The sequence below is a fragment of the Gymnodraco acuticeps genome, unplaced genomic scaffold (genome assembly GCF_902827175.1).
Source record: "Gymnodraco acuticeps unplaced genomic scaffold, fGymAcu1.1, whole genome shotgun sequence".
NCBI classification, from domain to species: domain Eukaryota; kingdom Metazoa; phylum Chordata; class Actinopteri; order Perciformes; family Bathydraconidae; genus Gymnodraco; species Gymnodraco acuticeps.
This window is the reverse complement of record NW_022990889.1, coordinates 1,828,023-1,843,501: the sequence shown is the minus strand read 5'-3', so window position 1 is coordinate 1,843,501 and position 15,479 is coordinate 1,828,023. Positions and strand designations below refer to the sequence as shown.

Below are 15,479 nucleotides of genomic sequence, written 5' to 3'. Positions count from 1 at the left end.
TTGTTTTTGTTGTCTGAAAGCAAATAAATGTAAGCAATTTTAAAGGTAAATAAATTTATTATTTTACAGTATTGTCTGGTACACAACATTGTACATACATTTCTATCAACATTATCTCCACACTAATGTCTAATACAGAAAGCCATTTAAGCTGAATATCTTCCCCTTTTTATATCATCACTAAAAATGTGATGGAATGAACACCGAAGCTGAAAAACTCACAAAATTGAGTATTTTTATTTTAAATGCGCTATATCAACATCGCAAATGGATACCTTGTTTTTGCAGTTTGAAAAGCTAAGCACTGGGAAACTGAATATATTGAGCATTTCCCAAATCATTTTCCACAAGGTCCGCGGCCCTGTCACATGTTGGGAGGTTGTCGTTCATCACTTGAGACCAGTGTACAGCATGATGGATGGCATGCTCTTGCAGACACACTGGGGCACTTCATATTTGTGTCTTGAGTTTTTTTTTTTGGGACACATCTTGTTGAAATTCATCCATAAAGAAAAACAGAACTGCAATATGAATGCAGGGTTTGCATTGCCTTTGAGAAAATGCTGCAGTCTTGTCTCCTGAATGCCTGAATGGGGGGAAATGGTGAGGTCTGTTGAAAAAGAGGCTGTACCACAGTCTGTTCTCTGTGGTAATCTTTTGTGGAGATCTACAGATGGGTGGGTGGGGGACGGAGGGTCTGAATGTAATTTCATGAGGTCTACGATTGGACCCCAAGAAATCCAATGTCCCTGCTCAACGCAACAGCAAGGAAAACAGACCTGGTCTCCACAGCTGCAACATTTGATGTGATTCTTTGGTAAAGGGGTTCTACCGTTGAAAAAGGTATTTAGATTTTGTTTTCATTAGCGTCTTAAAACATTCCACAGAAACATTTACATTCATAGACTAGAGATCAATACAGGTTGATGGTTGTTAATGCAGAAATCTAGAAAGTCGACACATTGGTCCTTAGTGCAACGCACTGATCACAGTACCAGCCAACGTACAAGAGGACTGATAAGTTCTGTACAATAATATACAATAAAACACAGATTGCATTTCCAATTGAATCGTCTCATTTTGCAGGCTTAATTTATCACAGTATGAATCAAAGTGAATCATTAACCTCTGCAAACTTTATAAGCTTTGGCAAGCGAAATGAATTGTTCCCTTCTTTAACCCTTCATATTAGTTTACCCCAGCAGACTGAGATACACCGGGATTGTCTGAATGATTTTGTGCAGTAAAACATCACCAGGCTTTTAGCTAAACATGTGCTTTTTCTATTAGGCTCAGATGATGTTCCTGATTTTAAGCAGCTGACAACATCTATGTGTTTTATATATTCATTTTTGTATCTAAATGCTCCTGTTTAAGACAGTCCACTTTGCTCAAATATAATATAGTCATTCAGTAGATTTGCTGTGTTTTTAGAGATGAAAAATATGTTATAAGGTAAAAAGTATACATTTCCAAATGTAGCATTACAAATGATTCCAGTGCATACGAATGTGCAGTTTGCTGGGTTTCCTCACATCTTTGAAGAACAACCCGAGCACTTTGTCTTTAAAAGCAAATTAACCAATCCTGTTTTCATGAGTTCACACTTATATTTAATTTGGGGTCGTTTCAATTATTCATGCAGAGCTGAAACGCCCTGCGCCCTTCCCATAGGTGCTGTAATACTCAATTTGAGATAGTTTGGCAATGTCTGGTGTGTTGTTGTTGTTAGCTCGGTTTTCTCGCTCGCTGAATTCAAAGCTCTCCTCTTCATAGTCCTCCTGGCTTTCTACTTCTTGTGGGGGCTCTGATGAAGGAAGCAAATACACATATAATCCAACACTGTCCTCAGTAACACACACATTCAGGTCCTCCTAAAGACACATGGTCTCATTGAGGACAGCTGCCTCAGTATCAGTCTCTACTGATAGACAGGCATGTCTAATCCAGGCACTGTTATGTTTACTAAACACACAGGCAGGAAGTGACAGAGAAACATGAAAACACTTGGCCACTAGATTTCAGTACATGAGTCAAAGTGCATTAGGGGCAGACTGAGTGAGAATAATAATAATAATATAATAATTCCTTACATTTATTATAGCGCTTTTCCAGATGCTCAAAGCGCTTTACAAATACACATTACACATATTTGTTATACATGCAATGGTCACTGTGGACAATATCCACAGGAGCAAGTTCAGGTGAAGTGTCTTGCCCAAGGACACAAATAAAATAATAATAATGTGACATGAAGCCCACAGAGCAGCCCCACTTGGACATTTGCCACACATAACCCATCAACAAATTCAAATGTCATCGAGGAGTTTCATTCATTTTAAATGAAATGAATGAACTGGCCCACTGCTCCTAACACAGGATGGGTCAAATTCAGAGAAACAATTTCCCCACGGGGATTAATAAAAGTATATCAAAATATCAAAGCAGAGGGTGTAATTAAGGATAATCAATGGAGATACTCACCATGGCTGTCTATTGAGGTGTCCATGACGCCGTGTTTGACCTTCATGTGTCGGCTGAGGTTGCCCTTCAGGTTGAACTTGCTGCTGCAGTAAGGGCACTTGAAGGGCTTGCTGCCAGCGTGGAGGTGCATGTGGCCGAGGAGGTTGTACATTCTGTTGAAAGACTTTGCGCACACCTGAGAAACAACAGCGAAAATAGTCAGTATCCGTCCACGATCGAACAGTTCTTTCTTAAAGTAAAACTCTTCTACTTCACTCACCTTGCATTTAAAAGGCTTGACTGGCAGGTGGACGATCATGTGCGTTTTTAGGGTCTGCTTCTGGACAAAGGTCTTGAAGCAGACGTGACACTGGAAGGGCCGGACACTGGCATGGATCAACATGTGTCTCTTTAGGTTGGCAGACAGCGTGAACTCTCGAGCACAGACTTCACACTTGAATTCTTTCATACCCTGTGGGAACAAACAGTGTTTGTGCCATTTTCAATAATTTAGCTAAATATATTGTGCAAAGGAAAATACAGAATGAGTCATAGGGAAAAAACACAAGGAGCATTCTGGCTTTTGTTCCAACACATGTAAATCACCCACCAAGTGTTGAAAGACGGAGTGGAAATAGTACAATAAATGGAAAGAATACACTTTTTTCCCAACATGTATTATTTAACTTACATTTTAATATTGAATAAAAGCAAATGCCATGGAAATATTTGTTGTTCCCCCTATAGAATAAAACAGACTGTGTAATGAAATGGAGAGAAAAACCAGGGTGATTCATCAGACACAACGGGAAGTAGCTTTGCAAACTACACACAACACAAAACACATGCAAGTCGGGGGTTGAGCCAAACAAAAAAACTAAGGCCTTTGAAGGCTATGTTTACAAAGCAACTGGTTTTAGAGGAAAGGCTGTGGCGCAAGTGTGCAATTTACCCTCCCATTTTCCTATGAGGATTCATACAGAGGGCTGTGATTGAGTGAAGCTTAAGTACTTGCCTTAATACCATAGATGTTTATGTCTTTAAAATGACAATTTCAATTTTGACTATAGGTTAAGTATGTGCAGTGGCATGTGGCTAGGCATTCTGATTTGTTTTAACACGTACCCTGCCTGACAAAGTCACCTCATTTTCAGTTCAGTACCTTAAGTGTGAGGGTGTGCGCTGCCATTACCTTGTGAGTGAGAGCGTGTTGTCGGAGATGGTGGATTTGGACAAACTCCATGCCGCACTCAGGACAAACGTAGGGTCGAACGTTCTGGTGCTTCATTAAGTGGTTCTGCAGCTGGCTGCGGTAAGCGAAGGACTTGTTGCACTCGGTGCACTGATACGTGGTGGGGCCTTGGTGACTGGCAAGGTGGCGCTTCAGGTGCGCGTAGGTGGGAAACTCGAGGCCACACTGGGTGCAGACATGGCACTGACCGTTCTCGTGTTTGTTCTCGTGGGTCCTCAGCTCGCTGGGGTAAGCGAAGCCTCGACCACAGAAGCGGCAGCTGTAGGGCTTTATGTCCGAGTGCTGCAGCATGTGTCTCTTCAGGTGGCTGGTCTGTGTGAAGGCCTTCTCACAAACGGTGCACTTGTGAGGTCTGGTCCCCTGGTGGGTGAGCAGGTGAGTCTGGAGATGGCTCGGTTGTTTAAAGAGCTTTCCACAGTGTACACATTCATGGGGCTTTATTCCATTATGGCCAAGAATATGAGTGACTAGGTTATATTTGGATGTGTATGACTTCTCACACATCCGGCACTTCCAACGTTTCAGACCCTCTCCCACATCTACGCAGTAAGACTCATCGATTTGCACGTTGATGTCCAGTCTGTCAATCTGCATTCGCCTGGCGAGTCCCTCTGGGTCGGACCACAGCATGGCCTGGCCGTTGTCCTCATACTCTCCTGGCAGGGCCATGTCCGAGGACTCGTATGCCACCTCACTGGACTCATAATAGCGGCCCTCTACAGGACTGCCAGTGTCACCACTAGTCTTGAGGTTAAGTGCCTCTTCTTCCTCTTCCTCCACCACCAACTCCTCTTCCTTCTTCTCTCTTTCTCTACCAGTGTTTTCTTCTTCTTCCTGTTCTGGCTGTTGTTCTGTTCGTGGCCTGGGTGTATCTCTTACACATGTTCGACAGTCTCCGCAGGCTTGTTCCTGTTTTAAAGAAGCTTGTTGGGTGACTGGTTCCTCAGAATTGCCAGGACTTCGCCTGCTGTTCATGTGAATGCAGGAAGGAGGGGTGTCAGAGTCAAGCCGTTCACCTTTAACCTGAGCCTGTGGACTTGCTACTTTGTGTGGGTGACTCTCCTCACTCCTCGGCCTCTTGGTCCTCCCACGGGGCCCAGGCCTTCTTCTCTCGCTGCAGTGCGGCTGGGGCTCCGGCTCCCCAGCAGGCTCAGCCAGGTAGTCCCCGTTGGCCCCTATTAGCTGATCTGCGTACTCATACTCCATTGCCTCAGGTTGAGGAGCGGGACACTCTCTGGACTCCCCCGTGTAAAAGCCATTAGGAGCAATGGTGGCCCCAAATATTTCATTCTGGGAGATGAGTCCCAGAACGGCAGCCTGAGCCAGAGATAACACCACCACAGGCTCCGTCTGTGTGCCCACATCCATGTTGTGGCCCTCAGTCATCTTGGGGTAGGTCCGCTCAGTCATCTTGGGGTAGGTCCGCACCAAGCGGCTACTCTCCTCCTCCTAGAAGAAAACACATAAACATACATCTTTTAAAATGATCTTGGAGAAATAATGTCTCAGCATGTTTTTTTGTTATTCAGTTGCTACAAACCCTGCCTTACACAATGTTTCCTCATATAACCTCATTTCCCCAATGTAGCTTCATGATATTGGTAACCTTCCTATAAATACAAAGATTTTTATGTTTGAGAATATTGGAATTATTATCCTATGATTCAATGTTTAAAAATCCAGACTTACAGCAGAAGCTTTAAAATCTTCCTCTCCTAAGACTCAAGAATAGTATAAAGATAATGTTTTTTCAACCGCATTCGTTCCATGCCTTGTTTCTTTGCTCTAAATCCACAGAACATTTGATTGAGGAGATAAGGCAGATATGTGTTAGCACCCTGCTTCCTTCCTTGACAGGCTTTAGAATAATAAGAACACAACATGGGATGCAGGTCCAGCCAGGAAGTCAACTTCCGTGGACTGTCCTCAGCACTTCCTCTGGGGTCCCGGGGCAGCCGGGCTGACCCAAGTCAGCTCATCGCTGGTGCTATATGTCCCATTCATGAGGAGCAAAGTGGCTCAGCTTCACACTCACCGTAGCCGACTTCATATGCCCGCCACACCGGGCTTCCTTAACAAGATGATATATGCCGCCAGGCTATCTCATATCCATAACAGACATTCGATTGAGCTTTGAGCTCACTCTATATTCCAGACCGATGCATAAGACTCGCTAACATAATTGTATGGTTGGGAAGTGTTTCGGACCCAAATGCACATGTTTACACCACCGCCTTTAAAAGCGGAACAGTGAAACTAAGAGGAAGAAATTGTGCTACAACATGTCTGGCTGTTTGTGGTAAAGGAGAAGCAAATATTGTAGTCCACTTGTTTCAGGTTATTTCTTAGCATGGATCTGAGCTATAGGAAATATATAAAGAGAACCTCTCTGACCCCTACTTTCTTTCAGACTACACTCTGATCTTCACTCTTTGCAATAGGCACCAGCAAGAACTGCTTCCTTTTTCTGACACAATACTGAGAGAAAGAGTGGATGGAGAAAAGAGAAAAAGAAGAGGAGATAGAGCAGGAATAAAGGTGTGTGTCTGTGTTGGGAGAGGAGAGTAGACCTGGATGCCCTGATAACCACGTCATTTATAATTACTGCTTTTAAAGTAGTCAGACAGAGACAGACTGTGTGTTTGTGAGAAAGAAAAGGAAAGAGACTGGGTGTGTATTTGAAAGCATGTGTGTGTGAGAGAGAAAAGAGAGGGAGGGAGGGAGGTATGGAGAGAAGGAGAAAGAGCTGTGGGCGGGGGAGGAGTGGAGGGAGGGAGACAGAGAGAGAAATGAGATGGAGGGGCTGAAAGATAAAGAAAGAGGGGAGGGGAAGGAGAGATTGAGTGAGCATGTGAGAGGAGGGAAGAGAGAAAGGAAAAGGAGAGGGAGGGGGTGTGCTGGGGGGGTGGTGGAGGGGGGGGCAGAGAAAGACAGAAAGACAGAGTGACTGAGTGAGTGAGAGAGAAAGAGGGGAGGGAGGGAAGGAGTGGAAGCCGGAGATAGAAGAAAAAGCACAGCAAAATGAAAGGCTGACAAAATGAAAGAAAAAGAGACAAATGACAAGGAGAAAGAGAAGGTAGTAATTGCAAGAGTCTGTACTTTCACATTTAAAGTTGCATCTGAGAGACACCTAAGGACAAACAATTAGAGCAGCGGCAGAAATAAGAAACACAACTCTTATCTCTTTTTGAAAAGATGTTCCCACTGCAGCACTTCTATGAATGTGAAAAGTAATCTCACTTCCCCTCACACTCGCAACCAGACAACTGTGTGTAAATACGTAACTAACTAAACTGCCAACAAGTAACCACCAACCCCTCCAGACCCTCAACAGCAACACATCTTTAGGTTACAAACTCACCACATTGTTCCTGGAGTGATGTTTGAGGTGTTTCAGGGATCTCATCCTTCAGGAGAAATGAGTGGAGTAAAAAAATCCTCCTCCTATTTATATCTGTGGGAGAGTGGGGCGGTCCCACAGCTCATCCTCCTCCTACTGTTGCTGTTATCAGAACTGACTGTGCCTGCCCCCCCCTCCCTCCACCAGCCCTCCACCCCCCCCATATACACACACACAGCATCACCCCATTTCTTTCTCTTCCTCCCACCCTCTCCTTCCCATCTCACTTCTCTTTCTCTCCTCTTTTCTCTTACAAACACACACACACATCTTATCTCCCTTTCTCACTACATACAATTCAGCATGACCCTTCAACACACATTTCTCTTGAAAGCGCACAGAGACACAAGCTCCATCTTTTCTTGATCACACTTTATACTTTGCATTTCCTTTTTTCTACGAGCGTGTGCTCAAACGCACAAACAGCTATAAAAATCTAATCAGTCGTTTCTCGCTGTGCGTGCACACAGATATGTACGCACGCACAAACATGTTTATATGTATGTATGCAGGCACACATAGAGGCACGTACACACTTTCCCAACACACACAAACACTAAGAGAGACTATGGGTGGAGGTGTGTCTGTCAGCAGCACAACAGTCTGACAGATAATCTCGGAGAAATGCTAACATTTTAACTTTTTTGAGACCGTGTAGTTAGCTGCCATTATTTCTTGATTCAAACTAATTAACTATTGAGACAGCCTGAAGTATACTGTCTGAGAAATTCAGAAGAAGAGAACAAACATTGAGTGACAAAAGAAAAGAGAAGGAGAAAGAAAGGAGAGAAAAGCAGTTAGGAGAGAGGGAGGGAGACAGACAGACGTGGGGGAGAAAGAATAAGGAAGAAAGAAGCAGAGGGAGGGGGAGTGAAGCTGAGTGGAGGAAGAGGTGGAGGAGGAGGAGGGGGGGTAGGGGTGGGGGGGTTGAGAGAGACAGAAAGAAAAAGGGAAAGAGAGCCGGTGTGGGGGAGGGAAGAAGAGAATGCAGCAAAAAAGGAGGAAGAAGGGAAAGGAGAGACGGGGGAGGTGGGGGGGGGGCTGAGGCATAAGAAAGGATGTGGCAAAAGAAAGAGAAAGAAAGAATAAAAGAGAGAGAAAAGAAAGAGCAGGGGAGGGGGCTGGTGGAGACGGGGGAGGCTGGTTGGGGATGGCAAGAGAGATAGAGGAAGGTTTGAAAGAAAATGCAGTGAAAAGAAAGAAGAGAAAAAGAGAGAAGAAAAAAAGGGGGGATGGTGGAGTGTGAAAATAAAAAAGAAGAGTCCATCAGCAAGAGAAAAGAGAAAAAGGAAGGGGGGTGCAGAATGAAGAAGAGGAGGAGGAGGAGGAGGAGGAGGAGGAGGACGAGGGGGAGGGAGGGAGGGCAAAGGGAATGAAGAGAGGAAAGGAGATAGATACGAAGAGAGTGAGGAAAGGGAAAAACAGCAAGGGGAGACATTAACTATTGAACTTCCAGATTTCTTTCAGCCTGTGTTGAGGAACAGTGCGGCAGAGTACCTGTGGGTTAAGTACAGGTTGTGTACTTAAGTACTGAAGATGATCCTGATAATTAGACAGGTATTATTTTGTACCACAGCCCACCTTACTATTTTAACTAGTAAACATGTGAGGGGAGAAAAAAAAAAAAAGTGTGGTTGAGAAATGAGTGTATAGGTGCAGGCAAGCGCAACAAACACTGTGTGGACACATGCCAATTGTGACTGTAAGGCTGAGGACTGTGCATAAACATTTCCTACTAAATAACAGGAAAGGGCAAACCTTGAAAACCTTGATCAATCATCAGCGGCTGGGAGTGCTGCGAGAATGAGAAAGATAGAGAGAAAGGGGAGCGGAGAGGGGGGAGGAGGGAGAGATAGGGAGTGAGCGTGAGGGAGGGGAGGCAGAGAGAAAAGAGAAAGATTGAGTGAGGGTGTGAGTGAGTGAGGGGGAGAGATAGCAGGAAGTCGAGGGAGAGAATGGGAGAGAAAATAGAAGGAGAGCAAGGGAAGAAACAAAGAGATAAGAGGCTGAAAGACAAAGAAACCACATGGAAGAAACAACAAGGGACACGTACATAAAACAACACAGAACTAGCCTATGGGGGAAATGAAAAAGACACAGACAACAAAAGTTTGGGGAAGAAATACACTGGCTCCTTTCCAGGCCTGAATCTTCATAACAGCAAAAACCTGCTCGCTTGTCCATTTACTTTGGGTACATTTGCCTGTGTGTGTGGGGGGGGGTGCACACGAAAAACTAATAGCGGGAAAGGCTACGCTGGATAATGAGCGTTAAATGTCACCTCTTAGGTTATACAGGTTCCTAAGAGCAAAGAGACAGAGTAAAAGGGAAGTAAACCATTGCCCTGCTCTCGAGAGTCCAACTGGGATTTCAAATGAGTGTTTGTGCGTGGTTGCATGTGTGCATTTGTCTGATGTCTGAGATCAGGGACAAGCACACACACCACTGACACCAACAGGCTTTCAGTGCCCCCAGCCCTGAAACAACACACTACTGACACCCGTGTCCGTACGACTTACTGTATTTCTACCACCCCGACCGCTTTTTAAACCCCGGCCTTGTTCTGTGTGTTGTTTATCTATAGGAGGACAATCATGCAGTGTCACATCCTCTCTGTGATATAGGTCAAAGTTATAACTTCTTTTTGTTCAGAAAGAGGAAGAGAGCGAGGGAGAGAAAAATAAAGAGGGGGGACATATTTAGCTTACAGCTGTCTGTTTTACCCCTGAGAGAAGCTGCAGGGCTGATGACAACTCCCTTTTTTCTTGATTTCTTTTTAGGTTAAAACAAAGGTGACAAAACTCTTTTAGAAAGGCACATTACAATAATCTGGGTACATTTATTTGTATATCCTCTGCAAGTTGCTCTATATCCACACACCCTAACATTGTCAGTGCTGTTTCTTCATCCAGCCCAGTGACAGCCTGCATACAGCCCGTGTTCAACCTGACTGTGTGAGCCGCTGTGCTAGGCGATGGCTATAATTCAACATCCTTTCACTGTCAGGAAAACCGGGAGCTTTGTAGGTGTGTGTGTATAGGGTTGTTATAGCTACAGCGTTCAGGTGAGGGTTTCTTTTTCTGATCAGAAACGGAGAAAAGGAAAGAGGAATCGGTTTGCTCTGCGTTTTGAACTTAGAGTTATTGCACTGATGTTCTCAGACCTGTGTCTAAGGCAGCAAACCCACACACCTTCCGTTATTTCCAGATCCGGATCAGCCTCACCTCTGCACGGCATGCTGATATAATAGTAAGTCTCAAGCCTGATTAGCTGCTGTAATTAAGCTTTCAAAAAACAGAACAACAGCAAGCTTTTTGACAGTACACACTCACACTGCTTACATTTAAGAAATGCAGATGGAAAATAACAAAACTGTATAAAAGCAGCCACACCCAAGTCGCCCGCCTCCAGCTTCTTCCATTAAGGTCAGTAAGAACAGACGTCCACAGACAGGAGAACACAAAGTAAAAAACACAACGACAAAGCTTCAGTCTTTATCAGCATTGCCTCAGTCACTGCTGAAGGAGAGCAACTTTAGATGTGAGGCATATATGATTAGACAAGGTAGACTATAGGTGAATCACATGCAACTTCAAGCAAATAAACAAACATTAATCTGCAGCATATTCTGCATTTGTTTGTTTTTCCTCCCTGTATATTTATTTAATCAAATCAAGTCTTAAATTCACTCAACAAATCACACTAACAAAAGCCTCAAGACAGGATGCAGAGATGGCCAAAGCAAAAAAAACCTAAATAAAACATTACTCCCCCCCCCCCCCCCCCCCCCCCCCCATTTTGTAGTGGGGATACTAAATGGAAAGACAGAATATTAGCAATGAAATAGCTCTGCTTGGAGACAACATTGGAGAAAGGAGTGTGGGGAGAGCTTGAAAAAAAAGAAGACTGAATATAAAGGAGAAAAGACAGAGTTGAGGGAGGAGAGGAGAAGAGCATTCAGCAAGGAGGATATAAAAGGAACAGAGAGGGGGGCGAGGGAGTGAGACAGAGAGCTATGGAAGGAAAAAGAGAGAGAGCATAAGAGAGCGAGAAAAAGAGGGGGGCATGGGAGAGCAAGAGAGAGAGGAGGAGAGAGAGATCAAGAGAAAGAGGGAGGGGGAGCGAGTGAAAGAAACAGAGACAGAGGACGAAAGAGAAAGACAGAGAGGAGAGAAAAACAGAGAGGGGGAAGGGAGAAAGAGGAATAGCCACAAGAGACTCAAAAACCACAGAATAAAAACCCTCTGTCTGTAACTCTATATAGATATACAAATATGAATACTAATATATGGGCGCATTGCATTTATTACACGGGAAAAGGGATAGTCAACAGTGCAGAATTCAACATGCACCTCAAGTTCATTCAATAAGTCAGCAAACACAGTGTAGGACCACGGAGAACTCATATCTTCTTATCAGGAATGCAGTTTTTCATTGCAGTAAGGTGGGAGAGGAATTTTACCAAGGCACTTTATCCTATTTTAGTCGCTCTGAAGTCTCTTCCTGCTCTGTGCTTCATGGAAAAGTATGCTTATAAAATATACTGTACAGCCTCAGCATGCATATTTCCAATGTGTAGGTGCTGCGTATGTGTGCAACAGACAGATGTACATATACAAAAAACACGCAATGTGGATTTACTCAAGGTGAGGCCCACAATGAACCTCCGAAGCCTATTAACACTAGAGGTCTCTGGAGTGCCTTATGTGCTGCTTAGAGGTGACCACATTCAACCTGGGCCACAACACACAGCCACTGTCCCTCTATGGCCGTCACTCCTTTGTATTATTCCACCACCTCCCGGTAACACATTTCAGTCGGAATTACTTTTCTTTCGTCCAAGTTTCATTCTTTTAAATCAAACCCTTTGTCTATCTCTTCTTTTGTACCTTCCTCCTGTTTCCATGGTTACCTCTCTCTGCTCTGTACACTATCTATCTCTTCCTCCGTTTCCCTCTCTGTCTCTCTCACTCTGTTCTTATCTTTCTCATTTTGCTTTCATCTCTGCCTCCCTTCCTCCTGCTTTATCCCACACCCTCCTCACTCCGGCTTTTATCTCTCTTCACTTTCATCTGTCTTTCACCTTTCTCTCCCCTTCAAGCCTGCCATTCCATCATGCTGGTTTTGGTTCTTACTTATAGAGAGAAAGTTTTATCGTTTCCCTGTCAACTCTGCATTTTTAATCATTTCCAATTTATCCAACCCACTTTCAATGCCATTGAGTCATGCATTAAATTGTCTTGGGCAGAGTGTGTGAGTGTGCGTGTGAGACTGAAAGGTGCAGGAGGCTGTAGACTTCTTACTATCATAAAGGAAGAGGAATGATTTCTGTCATGATATGTGGAGATTAACTGGCTGCTGTGCTTCTGTCTTTCAGCAGTGCAGTAATGGATTTTTTTCCCCCCACATATATTTGTTGTTGCTATTTCCAAATCAACACATATACAGACTGGCGCTTATGATTTTTTTATTTAATGGTGGACAACACTGAGCTTATCTGAGTGGACTCCCACTGAGAGCGAAGCCGTTGAGGAGGCAGTGCTCCTCGACACGGGGCTGCCTCCTGTAAGGTAGCCTGCATGTCATTTCTCCACAGTGATGAAGATGTTCCTGTGAAACACAAATGCCTCCCTCCATGCACCTCAGTTGGGAGATAATCGTATTCACACACAGCTGTGGTTGGTTTAACGCACCTCCACATCATGTGTCACCATGTGATACTGCACACAGTACCAACACCGCTCAACCACAAACAGAGGCTGGGACGCAGAGGCTCTTCCCAGCATGCCCCATTGATATTTAAGAGGACAATCATCACTATAGAACATGTGTGTGTGTCTGTTGGCCTAACACCAATTCACTGTAGGGTTGTCATCCATGGCGTTATACATAAGAGGGGGAGTGTGTCTTGAAGTCACTGACAAACTCATTCCAAGAGACACTGCATGTGGTGTGGGAGGAAGTTTTGTTCTGCAGCTTTGACTGAAACTAACCTCCCTCCCCTCGCCTTCCCGTTCCCCTTCCCCTTAAAGTACCACAACTATTCAGAAAAGAGAATAAAGAAAACCTGAATAGAGGAAGAGAAAAAAAATGGGGTCCCTAGGCGAGAAAGAAAAGAAAAACAATGAAAGAAAACAGAATGAAAAGCAGCCAAAGAAAAAAGGAAGGAGAGAAAGAAGGACAGCGAGAGGGAGGAGAGACAGGAAAAGATACAGAGCAAAAGGAGCATAAAGCAGGGAGAGAAAAGCATAGCAAAAAAAAAACAGAGAAAAAAACACTGAAAGCTCTGAAAGACAGGAACATTTCAGTGGAAATAAATTCTAAGAAGGAAATGAGGGAAGCAGTATGCTGCAAAGGAAAAGGTTTATGTGGAAATGAAAAATCACTAATTACAGAAGAGATTTTGCAAATACTAAAGACAGAATCAGACTAGCTGAATACCTTGTTTTTTTTACAAAAAGCAGATAAACCATATATACACATGCTTTAACCATTAGAAACTGTTAATGTCAAACAGAGAACCAAACAGATTTGACCTTTGAAATTGACTAATTTGACCTCCCTGTGTTTTGCTTCACATTACTCATCAGTGTATCTGCCAGAACTCTGTTGATATCATCATTATTATTGAAGAAAGGAGGGCTTACACTATAGGATGTCTGGCACTGTGTATTTTGCAGAAATAAAAGGAAATATATAATGGTTAAACGTGTACTTACTGCATTTTAAAGATGAACCTACTTAAAACAGTACACCGTCATTTACCGAACACAATCGTACACAAAATCCTTATTTTCATAATGTCTGCATCTGTTTCGTTTGGACCCAATTATGTAGTTTATTTTGCCGAAGCATATGTTAAACATCATATTATATAGATTACACTTGTGTTTTCTTGGATATGTGTAAATGTCATAGTAGTAGGCAATCAGTCCTTTTACAACTTTCAAAATATATGAAATCCACAATTGGTTAGAGTCCATTTTAAGATTGAAATAACATAATATATTTAAAATGTGTTTATTTGCTTTGTAGCTGAGAGTTAGATGGCAACATTTATATTATTATTCTATACATGAAATATAAATGTATACAGCCAACAGCAACTATAAGCAAGTGATGGCATACCAAGGTTTTTAATACAATTTAATCATTTTTAGCACATTTTATTATAGCACTTGAAAAACTCAATGTCCAGTTAACGATTCCTATCCAAAACACAATCACGCCTCTTAAGAAGGATATTTGGTATTTACCCATTGAGTTCAATTAAACAGCTGCAGCAGATTAAGCATCACTTTAAATGTAGCTGCTGCAAGGACATTTGGTACAGCATTATCTCCGTTTCCTTGGGGATGGTCCGGTATATCTAAAGGAGATAAGAATGAAAACATTGAAGCACCTTTCCTTAGCATTCACGGAATTTGAACAGCTCTTATCATGGCTGCCACGGGTCTATTCTCTTAGTCCTTCCTAAGTAAAAAATACCTTTTGACCACCCCCTCGGTGATTTTTCTGTTTCAATTCTTTGTGCTAAGCAAAGCAGCTGCTGACAGTAGCTTTAGTGTATAGACATACAAGAGTTGGTCTTTCATTGATCTCTCTGCAAAAAAACAAAACTGTTTGAATATCAATCTATTTATTCCATCAAAACTTAAATTCCTTTTTTATCACATATATAATATATTTCCCATGAAATATAATTATTAAAATCTTAATTTCAAAAATATTCCAGATGTATTCTGTACATTTGAAGGTTACACCAACACACTTTTTTAACCTTTATCTATGTCTGGGCTGAAACAAAAGGATGATTTTTCCTTTATTCTCTCACAACAATTAGAATGGGCAATTTATAAAACAGAAAATGCATAAAACGGAATTGAAAAGATTTGACTTACAATAAGCTTTTGGGGAATTGTACAAATAATTTCCCTAATTGACAATACCACAGTGAGTACAGCCCCTCCATCTAATGGATTTAGTAACGGCGCTTAGTTCTCAGTTAGCGTAGCCCGCAGGAGGTTAATTCTGTCCACTGGCACCAGTGATGTCATGATCAAGGATCTGATACTAGCTATCAGCAATACAATCTGTAATTGAAAACACTGACCTTCCAGCTCTACTCTAGCAAAGATGCATGTGACAAACAATAATAATTGTGTTGGCCAATATGAAAGATCGGGTAATGAGTGGCTTCAGCTATGTGCACTTTCTGCATTAAAATCTGATTTTTTTTGTCCAACATAATGCCTTGATTACTTTAATTTATATTTGTATGGCATCTCAGAATAAATATGAGATTCATGCATTCCTTAACGTAACTTAATTAACAAAAACGAATATCAAAAGTAACAGATGATA

The 15,479-nt window shown here is 42.7% G+C and overlaps 1 protein-coding gene across 1 annotated transcript; it reads right to left on the bottom strand.

The window, feature by feature from the left end:
- Nucleotides 1–37: 37 nt before the first annotated feature.
- znf710a (zinc finger protein 710a) lies at nucleotides 38–7,184 on the bottom strand. Its single transcript, XM_034233616.1, has 5 exons — nucleotides 7,077–7,184; nucleotides 3,656–5,164; nucleotides 2,744–2,935; nucleotides 2,485–2,659; nucleotides 38–1,807 (listed from the first exon to the last, which is right to left on the bottom strand). Exons 1-5 carry the CDS (start codon nucleotides 7,119–7,121, stop codon nucleotides 1,638–1,640), a joined length of 2,091 nt encoding a protein of 696 aa, XP_034089507.1. The 5' UTR covers nucleotides 7,122–7,184; the 3' UTR covers nucleotides 38–1,637.
- Between the last annotated feature and the right edge of the window lie 8,295 nt (nucleotides 7,185–15,479).